This window comes from Leucoraja erinacea, chromosome 5, assembly GCF_028641065.1.
Source record: "Leucoraja erinacea ecotype New England chromosome 5, Leri_hhj_1, whole genome shotgun sequence".
In the NCBI taxonomy this organism is placed as follows: domain Eukaryota; kingdom Metazoa; phylum Chordata; class Chondrichthyes; order Rajiformes; family Rajidae; genus Leucoraja; species Leucoraja erinaceus.
Window position 1 is genome coordinate 56,525,533 of NC_073381.1, and position 16,367 is coordinate 56,541,899.

At 40.5% G+C, this 16,367-nt stretch overlaps 1 protein-coding gene across 1 annotated transcript in view; it reads right to left on the reverse strand.

Annotated features, from left to right (window-relative positions):
• The window catches only part of LOC129697284 (golgin subfamily A member 6-like protein 7), a 29,707-nt gene continuing 13,340 nt past the window's right edge, over nt 1-16,367 (reverse strand). Inside the window, exons 6-11 of the mRNA XM_055635672.1 lie at nt 12,743-12,927; nt 9,996-10,150; nt 9,038-9,200; nt 6,640-6,798; nt 6,064-6,231; nt 1-1,309 (exon numbers count right to left, since the gene is read on the reverse strand). Coding sequence (XP_055491647.1) covers nt 1,112-1,309; nt 6,064-6,231; nt 6,640-6,798; nt 9,038-9,200; nt 9,996-10,150; nt 12,743-12,927 — 1,028 coding nt within the window. The 3' untranslated portion in view covers nt 1-1,111. The remainder of the gene's footprint in view (nt 1,310-6,063; nt 6,232-6,639; nt 6,799-9,037; nt 9,201-9,995; nt 10,151-12,742; nt 12,928-16,367) is intronic.

A 16,367-nucleotide genomic window follows, 5' to 3' on the forward strand; every position in this document is an offset into this window, starting at 1 on the left:
ATAAATAGTACTTGGATATGTTTTTAAAAAATCAATTATTTATTCATCTCGAACACGGAATCAGAATTTGAATGTTTCAACAATTTCTAAGTATTTGGCAGAACATAGCAAAACATTTCTAAACAAGATTTTGGTGAAAGATCAAATGAGCAAGGTTCCCTGTGATGTGTGAATAGCTACAACTCACCACAAGGTGCACACATGCCAGTTTTGAACACAAAATAAACAAAAATAAAGAGAAATCATGTCAGGGAATTTGTCAAGAATGGATTGCAGACAGCACAGAATTTTGAAAGGAGATTTAATAATAATAAGAAGAACATGGCTGGTTTAGTTAGATAGAGAGACGGAGAAAGGCTGTTCTCTTTAAAGAATGGTTCAAGGACTCAGGGACGAGATTTAAAACAGATGGCAAACAGATACTACAAAAGTTATAGTTATTATCTAAACTTCACTGCCTCAAGGGATAGTGGACAAAGAATCAATCAGAAAATAATTTGTCTGTGCGGCAAAAGTGGGATAATAGTACCAATGACATATACATGATGTGCCATAACAAATGTATGCTTTACTTCAATGGATGCCTCATGAGATGCATGCAGACTATGTTCCAGATTAAAGATAGCTGCTTTTCATGTAATTTGAATGGATGGGCAAGAGAGATGGAAGCTGAGGATCAGAGAGAGCAAAATATCTAACATGGTGATAGAAAGTATAAACTCGTTTCTAACATGGAAAAATTGCTGGTGAATTGAGCTAAGTGGATAGACTTGAGGGAAAGGCTTTCTATAATTTACAAATTGGTTCATTAGCTATGGTCCACTCAGATAAGATTATAGGCAATGGAACCAACCAGGTCTCAAATGTACTTGAGTTTGTTCAAGGAAGTAAACATAGCAATGCTATTTGTTCATAGTATTTGTCACAAACTAGTAGTTTACAATGTTATGCTAACAAAATGTGGGTATGTTATAAATAGCATATTTATAATATAATATAATAGCTAATTGTCAAATAGAAATTTTTATCATGATATTTTGGATTGCACAAAATTTAGTTTACTTATTTCATCTATAAAAGCTGCAACTTATACCATACATTGTCAAAAACTTTAACAAACAAATTTTCGACCACTCCTGCTCATTAGCCCAGTTAATGTTGCCAAACTGGACATTCTGGAAAGTTCCTTCCATCGTTCAGACTCAACAGAATGCTCCAGTGCTTTCTGGGATTTCAGAGTGGAAATGTCTTCATCAATTAAATGTATTTCAGAGTAGATTCGAGAGAGCTCTTCTTCCTGCCTCGAAAGCTGTGATAAATGAGTTGAGCAGGTAAATACCAATGATTCCTTTTAGGGTTGTTTTCTCAATTTAAATCAATATGACTGGCCAAGAACAAAAAATCCAATTCAATATTTCAGTAAATCAATAGAAACTCACCAGTCCTCCTTGGTTATCTCTCATCTCTTCTATCTTTTCACCATAACCTAGACATTATCCCACCTGAGTCCACCTGCCCATCATCCATGCTCCTCTCCACCTGGGTTTCTTCTCCCTTGGTTCACCTTTCATATCACTATCTCACCATCATCTGGTTGCATCTGGCCATCATCCTCTCCTTTATCTGTTTCCACCGATCATCCACTGACTCAACACCCCCGCACCCCTCCGGTACCGATTGACTCCATCTGCCCATCAAGCCCCCTTGTCTTTGTTCCACATATCACCCACCACAGCCTCTGTCTCAACCCTCCATCCCCCTACTATATACTGGTCCTCTTCCCTCTGCACTCTCAGTTCTGATGCAGGGTTTCAACCCAAAACTATGGGCATTCCCTTGCCTCCACAGATGCTGCTTTACCCAGTGAATTCTACCAACAGATTGTTTGTTGCACTAGATTCCAGCGTCTCCATTAAATCAAATAAAGTTTTGTCCCAAATACAATCCATAACAATGCATATTTTTCCACAACAAACATTACATTTTCAACATGCTGCCTGATTATAGCAGTAGTATTACAGATCAAGCCTTGGCACAGGATCCAACAGTCTCCTGAAGTTTCATCCTGTATTGTGCACACAAACCCTGCTGTATAGAGTCATAGAGTGATACAGTGTGGAAACAGGCCCTTCGGCCCAACTCACCCACACCGGCCAACAAAGTCCCAGCTACCCTAGTCCCACTTGCCTGCGCTTAGTCCCTAACCCTCCAAACCTGTCCTATCCATGTACCTGTTCAACTGTTTCTTAAACGATGGGATAGTTCCAGCCTCAACTACCTCCTCTGGCAGCTTATTCCATACACCCACCACCCTGTGTGTGAAAAGGTTACCCTTCGGATTCCTATTAAATCTTTTCCCCTTCACCTTAAACCTATGTCCTCAGGTCTTCGATTCCTCTACTCTGGGAAAAGACTCAGTGCATCTACCCGATCTATTCCTCTCATGATTTTGTATACCTCTGTAAGATCTCCCCTCATCCTCCTACGCTCCATGGAATAGAGACCCAGCCTACTCAACCTCTCCCTTTTGCTCACACCCTCTAGTCCTGGCAACATCCTCGTAAATCTTTTCTGAACCCTTTCAAGCTTGACAATATCTTTCCTATAACACGGTGCCCAGAACTGAACACAATATTCTAAATGTGGTCTCACCAACGTCTTATATAATGTATACATAAACCCAGTAGTGTACACAAACCCCACTGCAGTTTGAACTCAAGGCTGTAGGCTAGGAGGTAAGAATACCAAGATCTAGTCAGACTGGCATGAAAGGCCACATTTTCTAATTGATTTTTGTGACGGACATTCTTAAATCTCTAGGTGCAGGTAAAATCACACCAATTAACAGAGGATGCAACATGGTATTTCCTGACGTGACTGCAATTTCAGCACACTTCACTTTGTAAATGGACAAATGGTTGTTTGGCTTATTGAAACCCTCTAATATTTCTGGTGTTACCAACACCAATCGGGGTCAAGGAAAGAGCGTTCACATCGTGGCCCTGTTTCCACCAATCTTTCCACCACCACGCACAAGAAGCGACAAGGCAGACACCATTGTATGCAGATGCCGAGAGGTGTGTTCAGCTCTGGCTGAACAACTTCTAATCCTGTGTGTGGACTCGATAAGAAGAAGAAGAACACCAATCCAATTGAATTATTCTCAGTCTCCTTGCACACATTTATAAGGCGGTTTGGTTACTGACCAATTCATCCATCTGCAATTGGATCCTCAACTTCCTCATTCACAGACCACAGTCTGTCCATATTGGTGGAAATGTGTCATCCTCGAAAATAATCAGCACGGGAGCACCTCAAGGCTGCTTGCTCAGCCCCCTGCTGTACTCACTCTATACTCATGACTGCGTAGCCAGGCATAGTGCGAACTCCATCATCAATTTCGCCGACGACACCACTGTTGTGGGACGTATCACTGATAGGGACGAGTCAGAGTATAGAAGTGAGATCGACTGATTGACCAAATGATGCCAGCACAATAACCTGGCTCTCAACACCAGCAAAACCAAGAAACTGATTGTGGACTTCGGAAGGGGTAGGATGGGGACCCACAGTCCCATTTATATCAACGGGTCGATGGTGGAAAGGGTAAAAAACTGAAGTTTTTTCTGGGCGTGCATGTTTCCGAAGGTCTCTCCTGGTCCCAGAAAACTGATGCAATCATAAAGAGAGCACATCAGCGCCTTTACTTCCTGAGAAGATTACAGAGAGTCGGTATGTCAAGGAGGACTCTCTCGAACTTCTACAGGTGTGCAGTAGAGAGCATGCTGACCGGTTGCATTATGGCTTGGTACGGCAACCTGAACGTCCAGGAGCGGAAAAGGCTGCAAAAAGTTGTAAACACTGCCCAGCCCATCATCGGCCCTGACCTCCTGACCATCGAGGGGATCTATCGCAGTCGCTGCCACTCCACAGGCTACCAGTCACTCAAAAAGGCTGCCAGCATCATCAAGGACCCACACCATCCTGGCCATACATTCATCTCTCCGCTGCCATCAGGTGGAAGGTACAGGAGCCTGAAATGTGCAACATCCAGGTTCAGGAACAGCTTCTTCCCCACGGCCATCAGATTATTAAACACAACTTCAAACAAACTCTGAACTATAACAGCCAATTGCACACTATCTGTATATGTATATGTATATATATATTAATATATATATATATATATATATTCTATATATGATAGTTTAAATGAGAAGTAACTTAACATGATTTTAACATTAGAATTTTCAGATGAAAAATAAATATTATTCCTCAAAATATCTTACTGTCCTCCCACTAAAACAAAACTAATCAAAACCTATACCGATCATTTCCTGTAAACTACAACGATCCTGTATGAACAAGACAATCCATTGCAGCAGTTTGATTAAATTGAAAGAGGTGTACAACTGCTGACAATCTGATAGTGCTCCTTTCAATCCAATGCCAAAAGCTCACATTATTCCTCACGGCACCAGCCAGTATGCTGAATAGATGACATAATACTTCCCGGAATTTGAAGTTATTTCCATTAATGAATTAATGATATTGAATTTTTAATCTCAGGGTTAAAATTGACTGAATCTTGAAGTAAAGCTGAATTCAGGCCACTATCCTGGCCTTGAAGCTGTAGTCAAATTCCAGGAAGAGGACAGTCAGTAAGAGAAACAGATAGCAAAATAATTTAATGTATTTCTGGATAGGAAGGCAGAAAATAATAATTGAGGCACATTTTGGCTTATTGGGCTGGGGTGGGTTGCTGGATTTTGGGATGGATGGGAGGGAGGCTAAGGAATCTGAAGGAAATTCACTCCGTTTTTAAAGCCAAAATAAGTCATTCAGCCCTCCCCGTCCATGCTGGCCAAGATGTCCAAAATAAGATGGTCACGTTTACTTACATTTGTCCGATATCCCTCCAAACCTTTCCTATCTATGTGAGAATATGTAGAATTGAGGATACTTTAGAACTAAAGTTTAAGTATTCTGAGTTAAGTTTTAATTTCTATATTTTGACATCATTTAGTTAAGTTTCATTATCCTTGCTATGACACATTTTCCTGGAAAACATCTTGTTTATGTGATGTTCAATGCTATTGTAATTGACTAAGATGTATTTTGCTGTGTGTGATTGTAATTGGGTAGAAAGATTGTCCCCACCTATATAACCATGTGATACTGTAGTTATTGATCTAGAATCACCACCGCTTTGTAAGTTACCTCCCACTGTATCAACCATTTAATATATATCCTAATTCCTTTGTTTGAACACATGTTTTCTCCGTGATCCACTGGGAGAGCTTCCCAGGACGGTACAGAGAAACCTGGTCACCATGGTGCAATAAAGGATGATTTAAAGTATTCTAGTCGGTGTTTTCACTGAATGGACTTAGGAATATAAATACCGGAATTATCATATGTACCTGTCCACCTTTTGTGTGTTGCTATTGTACCTGCCACATTTACTTCCTCTTGTAATTCATTCCATATACCCAAATCTTAATTAGATCTTGGTTAGAATGAGTTCTTCTTTCATGTCCATCTTCCATGTTTCAAATGTTGACATCCCTGTCATCATCCATCCTGAAAAAGACGCAAGCTTCCGGCGTCAATCAGTTGGAGTCATCACTTGTTGAAGATGGTGGAAGCAGAATTACCTCAGCATACTTCCAGTCTCCAGCCCCGCAACGTGAATGGGTCTACTATGGGGCCATTAGAATGAGTTAACTAGTGGAGATCTGTATCACAGCTTTAAAATACACTGGACAACATGCTGGACAACATAATATAGGATAGGACAGGACACTTTCAAGCTGTAGTATGGAAACCAAGCTATTATATAAATGATCTGCATTATAGGCAACCTAAAACTTTGTATTCTTGGATGAATTAAAAACAATTTTTTTTTCTCCAATTGCCAGCTGCAAAAATAGAGGGTTTCAATTAGTTAATACAATTGCTTTATAATCTGAAGAAAGCATTTGGTCTCTGTAATATGAAGGGTGAGGTTTTCAGTTGATCAGTAATTGTAGAGAATGAGTAAATAGGGTAAAAATAAGATACCTGCTTCTGCAGGTCAGTTACAAGGTCAACCAGCAGACCCTTGTCTCTTTGCAGCTGCAAGTTCTCCTCTTCGGCATTTGCAATTCTGCTTTGTTCCTCAGATATACGACTGAGCACAGTGGCTCTGTTCAGTTCCAGTGAGGTCTTCCCTTGTTCAAGGAGCAGAATCTGAGGGAAGATATTTAAAGTAAGTTGAAATTAGTTTCGAAACCCTATTCACCCAACTTCATGGAAATGCAATTTTGCTTTAACTACAGATGGTTGAAGATTTCCTCTTCAATTGGCCCATTGAAGGCAAAAACCGTCAATTTCTCATCCCGTTTCATTAATGTTTGTCATTGGGAAAATAAATAATAATGTCAGTGCTAAACAAGTGAGCATTAATGTAAATAACAATGCAGAATTTCCCAGAACATACGAGTATAACATTAAATATATCACCTAATCAAATCTCGGAATTTATTTAGAAAAAAGTACTGCAAATGCTGGTTTACGAAAAAAGGCACAAAGTCTTTCTCTGAATTTATTTACTTTGTCTACTTTGAAATATTTTAAAGGCCAGTTTCCATTAATTACCTTTTCCATATGTTCCTTAAATCTATTTTTCTCAATTTCCAGGCGTTCTTTGTGTCTCCTCACCTCATACTCCAGTTGCTGCTTATGGTCTTTTATAGTAATCAGCTGAACAGCACTTGAAGTATGGCAAATATCAGTCTCTTCTTTTACCATCCTCTCCTGCAATGCATAGTGCAGCGATGTAATTGATAAAAAGTAACAGTAAAAAGTAGGAAAATCTCTTTCATAAAACACTTATTATTTCTTATTGTTTACCATACAGGAAGAGATTATTTAATGAAATTGAATTGGGAATTAAATTATTTGGAATTCCCCAGTACCACAGGTGGTAAATGTGCCATGCAGCAGAGTATCAAGGTATTTGATTTGATCCTCCTCCAACCTCATCTACTGTAATAGCTGTTCCAGGTGTCAACTTCTCTACATCGGTGAGACCAAGCGCAGGCTCGTTGATTGTTTGACCGAATACCTCCGCTCAGTGCGTCTTAACCTACCTGATCTCCCGGTGGCTCAGCACTTCAACTCCTCCTCCCATTTCCAATCTGACCTTTCTGTCCTGGGCCTCCTCCATTGTCAGAGTGAGGCCCAGAGCAAATTGGAGGAACAGCACCTCATATGTCGCTTGGGTAATTTACACCCCAGCGGTATGAACATTGACTTCTCTAATTTCAGATAGCCCTTGCTTTCTCTTTCCATCCCCTTCCCCATTCTCCCACTAGTCTTACTGTCTCCGCCTGCATTCTATCTTTGTACCACCCCCTCCCCTGACATCAGTCTGAAGAAAGGTCTCGACCCGAAACAGCGTCCATTCCTTCTCTCCAGAGATGCTGCCTCACCTGCTGAGTTACTCCAGCATTTTGTGTCTACTTTCTATTTGATTTGGTTTGGTCAACCTCAACTAGGGCAATATTTATCTTCTGTATCCCTGGGTTTTGAATTATACAATCCCAATGTTGTATCACAAGGGGAAAATGTCAACCAGTTGAAACCATGACCTAGATTCTTCTTCGCTAGAGGAAATTTACAAGACCCTGGAACCCTGCAGTGATACGGGTTACTTGCTTTGGGCGAGAATAAAAGTAATAAGAAGCACAAGATTATAGTGGTAACAAAAGACAATTGCAATTAGTTTATTTGCTGGCTTCATTTCACATTTGGAATTCATCAACTTTTATCATGGGACAGTTCTGGACCATAAATTTTGTATAATCAGAGCCTCCCAAAATGCAATTGCAGACTTCTCTAAATTCTAAGGTACACAAAAATGCTGGAGAAACTCGGCGGGTGCAGCAGCATCTATGGAGCGAAAGAAATCGTCAATGTTTCGGACCTATTTCCGAAATGTCACAACCTTCTCTAAATTCTAGTCTGGGAATACAATGCCATGAAGCAATGTTTTGCATGTAGGAGTTTCAAAAGGCAGTTGGCTGCTTTGTACAAACATTACATTCCTTCCTTCACAGGAGTCCCATGGGAGGTGTTTACCAGTCCGACAATGTGACTTGACTGACTGAAGTTATTGGTTTTCTACCACCGCCTTACAATTGCATCACTGTTTTCAGACAGCTAATTAATAGCTCCAAATCATGCTTGCAGAAAGCTTTATCCCTTCAGTTTGTTCCCTTTCACATTGTTATTTTAGAATTATGCCATAGCTTCTTCTTAACAGATTAGAAGTCAGTTGATCCAGTAATCACTGCATTTCTCCTCCTTTCAGTTAGTTTTTTCCAGATCTCCCATTATGGAATAGTTACAATGTGTCACGTTACTGGATTGGTATATGAGGCCTGAATTGGGTTACTGAAAATTTATCTTCAAATAATTCCATGAGCTTTGTAACAAAACGCTAGTTCCAGTAAAAATGACTACTAAACGACCCAATTTATATAAAAATCCATATAGATCTTGATTATGCTTCAGAAAAGGAAATCTTCTGTTTGTAAATTCTCTGGCCTATATTTGAGACCAGACTGACCTACTGTTTATGCTTACTTTTGTCTTCCAAATTGTCAGTATATAATCAGGGATAGACAATAAATGCCAGCCTTGCCAGCAAATAAAACAATATTGAACATGAATCCAAGCTATCTAAATACAATAGTTCATAGTAACTTATACCTGCACTGAATTATATAAAACACAAATATATTTGTCATATTACAAAGTTGACATAAATAATAAAAAAGTATCATTATTTTGCATTTACCACTGAACAAATCATCACCCTAGGTTTTCTAAATTTACATTTTCCACCATTCCTATAACTAATATTCCTCAAAGTTAATAACTTGAATCAAACCTCAACTTTATCAAGTAGCTAACTTTAATCAAATCCAAATATCCAGTTCAGATTAATCACTCAACTTGTTTTTAATGCTAAGGAAGAGTTTCCACATACCCTGTCCTTTTGCTTTTTGAGCTCAAGAATCTGTGCATGTATCTGGGCATTCTCCTTGACCAAAGTGGTACAATCATCTGTCATCTTGCTTCTGAGGAAACAATCCTGTTTCCTCATCATATCTTTCTCACGCAGCTGTTGATGAAGGAGACGGATTTCATCTCTGGTGGGGGAACAGGACATAACAATATCTTGTTCTGTGCAGACCCTTCTCCATCTTCTTAACATGCATCATAAAATATAACATTTAGAATTGAATCTGCAGTCTCTTGTGTCTCAAATTTTAAAGATTATTGGACAGAAAGGAAGATGGCAGATTCTCTTGACCCATAACTTCCATTGACTGCATGTTATCAGGAATGTATATTAGGTTAAAACATCAAATCATCACTCACAATAATGGAATTAATGAAAAGTAGTTGCCCATGGAGGAACAGTGATGAAGAACACAGCAAAAATATAAATAAGCAATTTTGGACTGAAGAGCGTATTTGACTGTTGTATGAATTATACTGACTGTCTAAAATCAATTGCATATTGCTGTTTGAAACCTAAAAGCTGGTCTGGTTCACCTAGAATAACTGATAATTTTTATATTTATCTGTTGTTGTTTCATTACATGTGCCTGTCAAGCTGCAGCAAGTAAGAATTTCACTGTCCTGTCCTGGTGCCTATGCCGATTAAACACTTTAAACTCTGAACTGTTCTTATGGGACTTGAAGGCTATAGATCTGTCTCAAGTCATGTGCTCTCAATGCAATCTACCCTATGCTTGGAAAACAATAAACTACATGTCAAGTGGTATATTGCTTTCTAAAAATGTTTAAGGAAGTAATGAAGTGCAGATTACTACTACAGTGTGTTGAGGGAAGCAAAAACAAGCAAATACTATTTCAATATTCTTTATCTTAGGCCACACATCTCCTAGTTCAATGTTCTCCTCTCTCTAAGACAGTACCTGTAATCATGTGAGATTTTATCCTGCATGGCAGCTGTGTTGGAACGGTATTTTCCCTCCATTTCATGGAGAGATGACTGCACCTTTAAAAGGTTCAGACGCTCTTCTCCTAGTTGTGTCACAATAATCTTCTCTTGTTCTGATCTTTGTCCAATCTGGATACAGACAATTTAAAGAAATGAACAATTAACATGATTTAAATTTCCTCATAAAATTAGATTTTCACCATGATTTTATAGAGCACTTTTAGAAAGTTGCAAATTGTTGTTTAATGATTGAATATCTTTTGGTGTTACTCAAAGTGAACCGTGTAAAACCTGTATGTTCTGTTGTACTGATCAACATGATGAGGACTCTCATTTATTAGCTGTGGGAATGGCCTTTGAACCTAGGAGTCTAGAATTAGAAAGCTATGGTATTATGTTGTTGGAAAGATGTTTAGGGTCACGCAGTCTTTGAGAAGAGGGAGGAGGTGGCTGATCTAGCACTCTGGTGCCAGGAAAACAGCCTCCTCTTGAACATCAAAAAAACGAAGGAGCTGATCATGGACTTTAGGAGGGCACATCATCCGAGGACGTACACTCCATTGAGGATGAATGGGGATCCTGTGGATAGGGTGAACTGTTTTAAATATCTGGGAGTCCGCATCTCTGAGGATATGACATGGGCATCACACGCCTCAGCACTCGTGAGTAAGACAAGGCAGCGCTTTACCACCTCAGGCAATTGAGGAAATTCAGAGTGTCTCCGAGGATCCTCCAGTGCTTCTACGCAGCGTCGGTGGAAAGCATCTTGTCCGGGAACATTACCATCTGGTTTGGGAATTGCTCTGCCAAGGACAAGAAGGCTCTGCAGAGAGTAGTGCGTTCGGCCGAACGCACTATGGGAACTTCACTCACCCCCCTGCAGGAACTATACAACAGGAGGTGCAACTCCAGAGCAAACAAAATCATGGGAGACCCCTTCCACCCCTGCAACGGACTGTTCCAGCTGCTACGGTCAGGCAAACGCCTCCGTTGCCATGCGGTGAGAACGGAGAGGTTGAGAAGGAGTTTCTTCCCAGAGGCAATTCGGACTGTAAACGCCTATCTCACCAGGGACTAACTCTACAGAACGTTTTTCCTTCCATTATTTTTCCTTCCATAATTTATTATGTAAAAGAATATGTGTGTTATGATTGTGTTTATAAATTGTTTGGTTGTTTTGTTGTTGTCTTTTGCACAAAAGTCCGCGAGCATTGCCACTTTCATTTCACTGCACATCTCGTATGTGTATGTGACAAATAAACTTGACGACTTGACTCGAGTTTTAAAGTCTAGGCATTTAGCAGAGGAGCAGCAGATAAAGAGCTGCGGCCTCACAGCTCCAGCAAACCACATTTGAACTCTGGTGATATGTGTGTGGAGTTCCCTGTAACCATAAGATTATACCATAATTGATAGGCGCAGAATTAGGCCATTCGGCCCATCAAGTCTACTCCACCATTCATCATGGCTGATCTATCTCTCCCTCCTAACTCCATTCTCCTGCCTTCTCCCCATAACCCCCGACATTCCTACCCCTTACTTACTTACCTACCCCTTCCCTACTTACTTCCTAATGGGTTTCCTTCCACATCCCAAGGATGTGCAAATTGGGAGGTTATTTGGGCACTGCAAATAGTCCCTTGTGCATAGATGAATGGTAGCTCAGGTGGGAAGTGGACAGGAATGTACAGATAATAGAAACAGGCTTCATACGGGAGGAGAGGAAGTGGACATTTGATTGTCAGCAAAGAGGCAGTGGGCAAAGGGCATGTTTCCGTGCTGCATGACTCTGCCTGAGCATAAAGTTGCTGGGATCTGAAATTACTGGTATATTAGTCTTCCGCTATGGATGCAGTCGAGAAGGCCATCCTGGAGTTATATAATAGAAATTGAAACTTAAAAAGAATAAATAGGCCATTCTGTCCAACTAGTCCACATCAGTGTTTGTTTTCTGCATGAATGTTCTCTTTATAAATTATTATTGCTACGTGCAGAGACTTAGAGGTGGTAGTTGTGGTGGTGGGAAAATGGGGTGGCACAATGGGAAGGGAGGTGAATAATTAATCTGCCTGAAAGGGAAGGCTAGCTAGGTTAGATGAAGAATACATTATTCTTTGCCTTATGTGTGAGTTTTCCTGGTTATCAGCTTATCCTCTGTTTATTTTGGGTCTTTGCAGTCTCAATATGGTTCTTTGAAATCAACTGATTAATATATTACAATTATGGCTAAAATAATTACCTGTATTATTGTTGGGTTTTCTCACTCCTGGAGCCAATTTTGTAATTCCTCCACACTGTCTACTATTCCCAGTGCTATCTTATTTGACATGTTTGGTGTCTCATTTAAATGTGTGCTATAAGCACTAAAATGGAACCGGGTTTTGCAGGGCAGGGGATCAGACCTTTGCTTAAGAAGCTGGGAGATAATGTTTTAGGAAAACTAGGAAGACTGAACATCGGGTGCTCTCAAATGGGCCTGCAGGAAGTTATAATTCTCCCCACACTTATTATGTGAGATCTCTAAGGGATGGACCACGCTTATGTGAATCTCAAAATTGTAATCCCAGTCCGACAATAAGTGGAAACAAAACCAGGTTTGCAAAGTTTCTTCCATTGGAAATAAGTAGATATGCCATTTGACTGTTTATATGCATGGTGAGTCCACTCAGAATACCTCGCCCTTTAATTTGAACTAACACGACTTAGCCAGACTGAACTTACTTGCTCTTTTATTGTGATAACCTTGTGTTCAGTATTCTTTAGGGCAGTGATCTGCCGTTCCAGTTCCTGTTTGCTCTGTAGTAATTCCATTTCTTTGTGTGAAAGCTCCCTATCTCTAAGCTCCTTCATCTTCTTCAGCTGCATTATCTCTTTCACAAGAGACTGCTTTTCCCTTGAATGAGAATCTGCAGTTTGTAAATAAACAATATTCTTAAATACTAATTATGAAGCCTATTCATGTGAGAGCATTACAGGATAAACTAAAATTATCTTCACACACCTCAAGTAATAAATTATGTTGCTGCGGTTAGGTACCATTTAATGAACTGGATCATCCTTTATGTAGGAACCCCCTGTTTCTTCCCAGTTGTCAGCTTGTCTCTGACTTCTATACCTCTGCATTGAAATGTGGAACCCAGAGATGAAGGGAGTTCAGGTACAAGTGCATGCATCTGAACTCCCACTTCACCACTGGTAGGGCAGCACTGACATGCTGATAAGGGGTGCAATTAGGCTGCTTGCAAGGAGTAAAAAGTTAAAGTAATTGGTTTGCTTATTATTTTTCATTTCACTCCTTGTTAATATTTTTTAATTCAGTTCCAGAACATTAAGATGTTTTTAGATTGCATTTGTTACTTGTTAAAAACGTTTTAAGCCTGTTGAACTTATGTGAAATGTCAGGAGTTGAAAGAGTGTGTTAGTTAGAGGATGGTGATTCTGTGGAATTCATTGCCATTAGCAGCTGTGGAGGCCATTGGCTACTTTCAAGGCACAGATTGACAGATTCTTGATTAGTACGGGTGTCAGGGGTTATGGGGAGAAGGCAGGAGATTGGGGTTGAAAGGGAAAGATAGATCAGCTATGATTGAATGGCGGTGTAGACTTGATGGGCCGGATGGCCCATTTCTGCTCCTATAACCAATGAACATGTTGATCGGAGAGCACAGTCAAATGTCTATCAGATGAAATTTCAGGACACACTGCTTCAAGCCTTGTTGCAACTATGGTCTGCTCCATTTCATAGGAGCACTCACGGCAAGGAGGTTAACTCATGGCTCTCCGAGTCTGGATTTGGTTAGTGCTGGCAGGTGGGCGGGCATCACAGGCCAGGTCCAGGAATCAGTAATTTACTGCATATTATTCCTCACTCATCAAAAAATTGTTTGTTGTGGTGTAGCAGCTTTAACTTGCAGGAACATGACAAGGAGCTTCGCATAACCCTAGCACCACATCATCATCCATCATCTCACTGTCTGGATTGTCATACTACTTGTCCAACATACAATACAGGGTGAGCAAAGATTTCCTCCAACTATACATTAAGGAATACACTGCTCTTCCTCTCAAAGATAATTGATCACCAAGATTGGTATTTCCACTCTGTGCTATCACCCGACTCTAATCCTGCCTCAGTAATTTAGCTGCAAAACCCTTTTTATAACTGCTAGCCTGGATGATTCTAATTCTTTATAGGAATAGCCTTCAGCTCATACCTTACATAAATTCTGCTGCCCATATCCTAACTTGCATTCATTTCCTTTCGTAGTAACTTCACCCAGCACTTTGACTGTATGGGATTTCTGTGATCCTCTATATTTGGCCTCCTGTGCATTCCCCATCATTCCACTATTCATGAGAGACACCGTATATGTCCTTTCCCTTTTATCATAGGAGAAGATAAGTGTTGGCTGAATGACCTCCCCTTGTCTCACCCTGGTTTATTAGAAGGTGGCATGTGGTCTTGTTTTCACATGTGAGTGCCACAAGAGGTTAACTTGTACTACCTTCAAATTCTTATTTTTTCTTGCACATAAATTCCTGCATTTGCATTATGGTGGAAAACCTTTTAATAGTGAACTTTCTCAAGGACATTCTCCTGGTGTCCCCCAATGTTCGGCATGGACTTGTAGGGCCGAGATGGCCTGTTTCCGTGCTGTAATTGTTATATTGTTATATGGTTATATGGTGGTTTGAAGGAACTGCAGATGTGGGTTTATACCAAAGATAGACACAAAATGCTAGAGTAACTCAGCGGGTCAGGCAGCATCTCTGGAGAAAAAGTATGGGTGACGTTTCGGCTTGGAACCCTTCTTCAAACTTTCTCTGCAGAGATGCTGCCTGACACACTGAGTTACTCCAACACTGCGTCTATCTTTTCCTGGTGGTAATTGTGCTGGTTTTTGCAGCTGTCATTGTCTCAGCCTGTATTATAAAGAAACTAATAGATGGTAATTTTAAGCACAAATGACTCTCTGAAGGGGTTAAGGTGGGGCTTTGAGCTGCAATGTTGGGTTAGTTTGTGTTTGGAACTAGACTCCCTTTTGATGACTGAATCGTGGCTTCCACGAGAAAGAGCTGTCACGAAGATTGTTAATGTCCTAAAATCTGACAATGTGCACTTTAACCACATGTGATTTTTTTTCTATTACAAATCTCAAATTGTGGAGTACAGAGGCAAATTAAAAAATGATGGGTCTTTGTCCCAAACATTATGGATACAACAAATTATATCTCCAACATATTCTCCTGCTACAAGAAGAGTCGATAACTTTAAAATAATTACGATAATATATCTGATTCCATTTAATTATTTCCCATCCTCTGTGTCCATTTTACCTGAAAGCTGCAATTAATCTTGACTGCCTGGCCTGGGCATTCAGAGGAACAGGCCGTATTGGTGGTGAGGGTAAAAACTTTCACATGAGATCTGGCTTTTCCCTGCAGGCTTTGCTTTCTAAGTTTGCACAATACACCTCTTTTCTCTGCCGGGATCCTTGCCAAAATGTCAGTCTGACTGTCAGGCTTGAGCTTCAGTCATTCACTGTCATTCAGATGGACTGTGTGAGTTTGCAGGTTTTGTGGAGGGAGGGGCCTTTGGTGAGAGGGTGGTTGGTGAGAGGCAACAGGTGTGTTTTTCTACCTTTATTGCTTTAATTCTCAATGTAAAAACAGGGTCTTTAGATTGTTGGGGGTTGTGCTTGGAATGAAATAAAGTCCCTAACATACGTTGTTAACTCGTTATCTTGTGGGTCATCCACGATGGGAGAACTCAACCGTGCAGTAGTCTCCTCCTGCACTATGCGGAAAATTAGCGGACACAGTGCCGAGGGCATTGTGAATGGAAGGATTAGTGAACTGGTCACCCCAGTTATTGGCTGCCCAGGCAGAAAAGCAATAGGTGACCACCAGGTGGAGCAGTTGGTGCAGGCAGGTAGTGCAGGAGCTACTGTCTCCCTCTCAAACAAATATACTGCGTTAGATGCTCCTGCCGAGAATACTCCCGTCAATGGAATGCAGCAATTGCCAAGCTGCTGGCACTACAGCTGGCTTTGCTGGACAGGGAAGGGGGAGAAGGATTACGAGAGCTGCAGTAACAAGATCTGTAAATGAGTATGCTGCCTCCCTGGTGCCAGTGTCAGGCACGTCAGGGGCACGATTTAAAGGGGAGGGTAAACGGCGAGGTTGTGGTTCATTTGATACTAATGATAGATATAAAAAAAGTGAGATGAGGACCTGCAGCCTGAATTTAGAGAGCAAGGTAATTAATTAAAGAGTACAACCCCTTCGCTGTAATCTCTGGATCACTTCCAGTTCTACATCCTCATACATGTAGGAACAAGAAAAT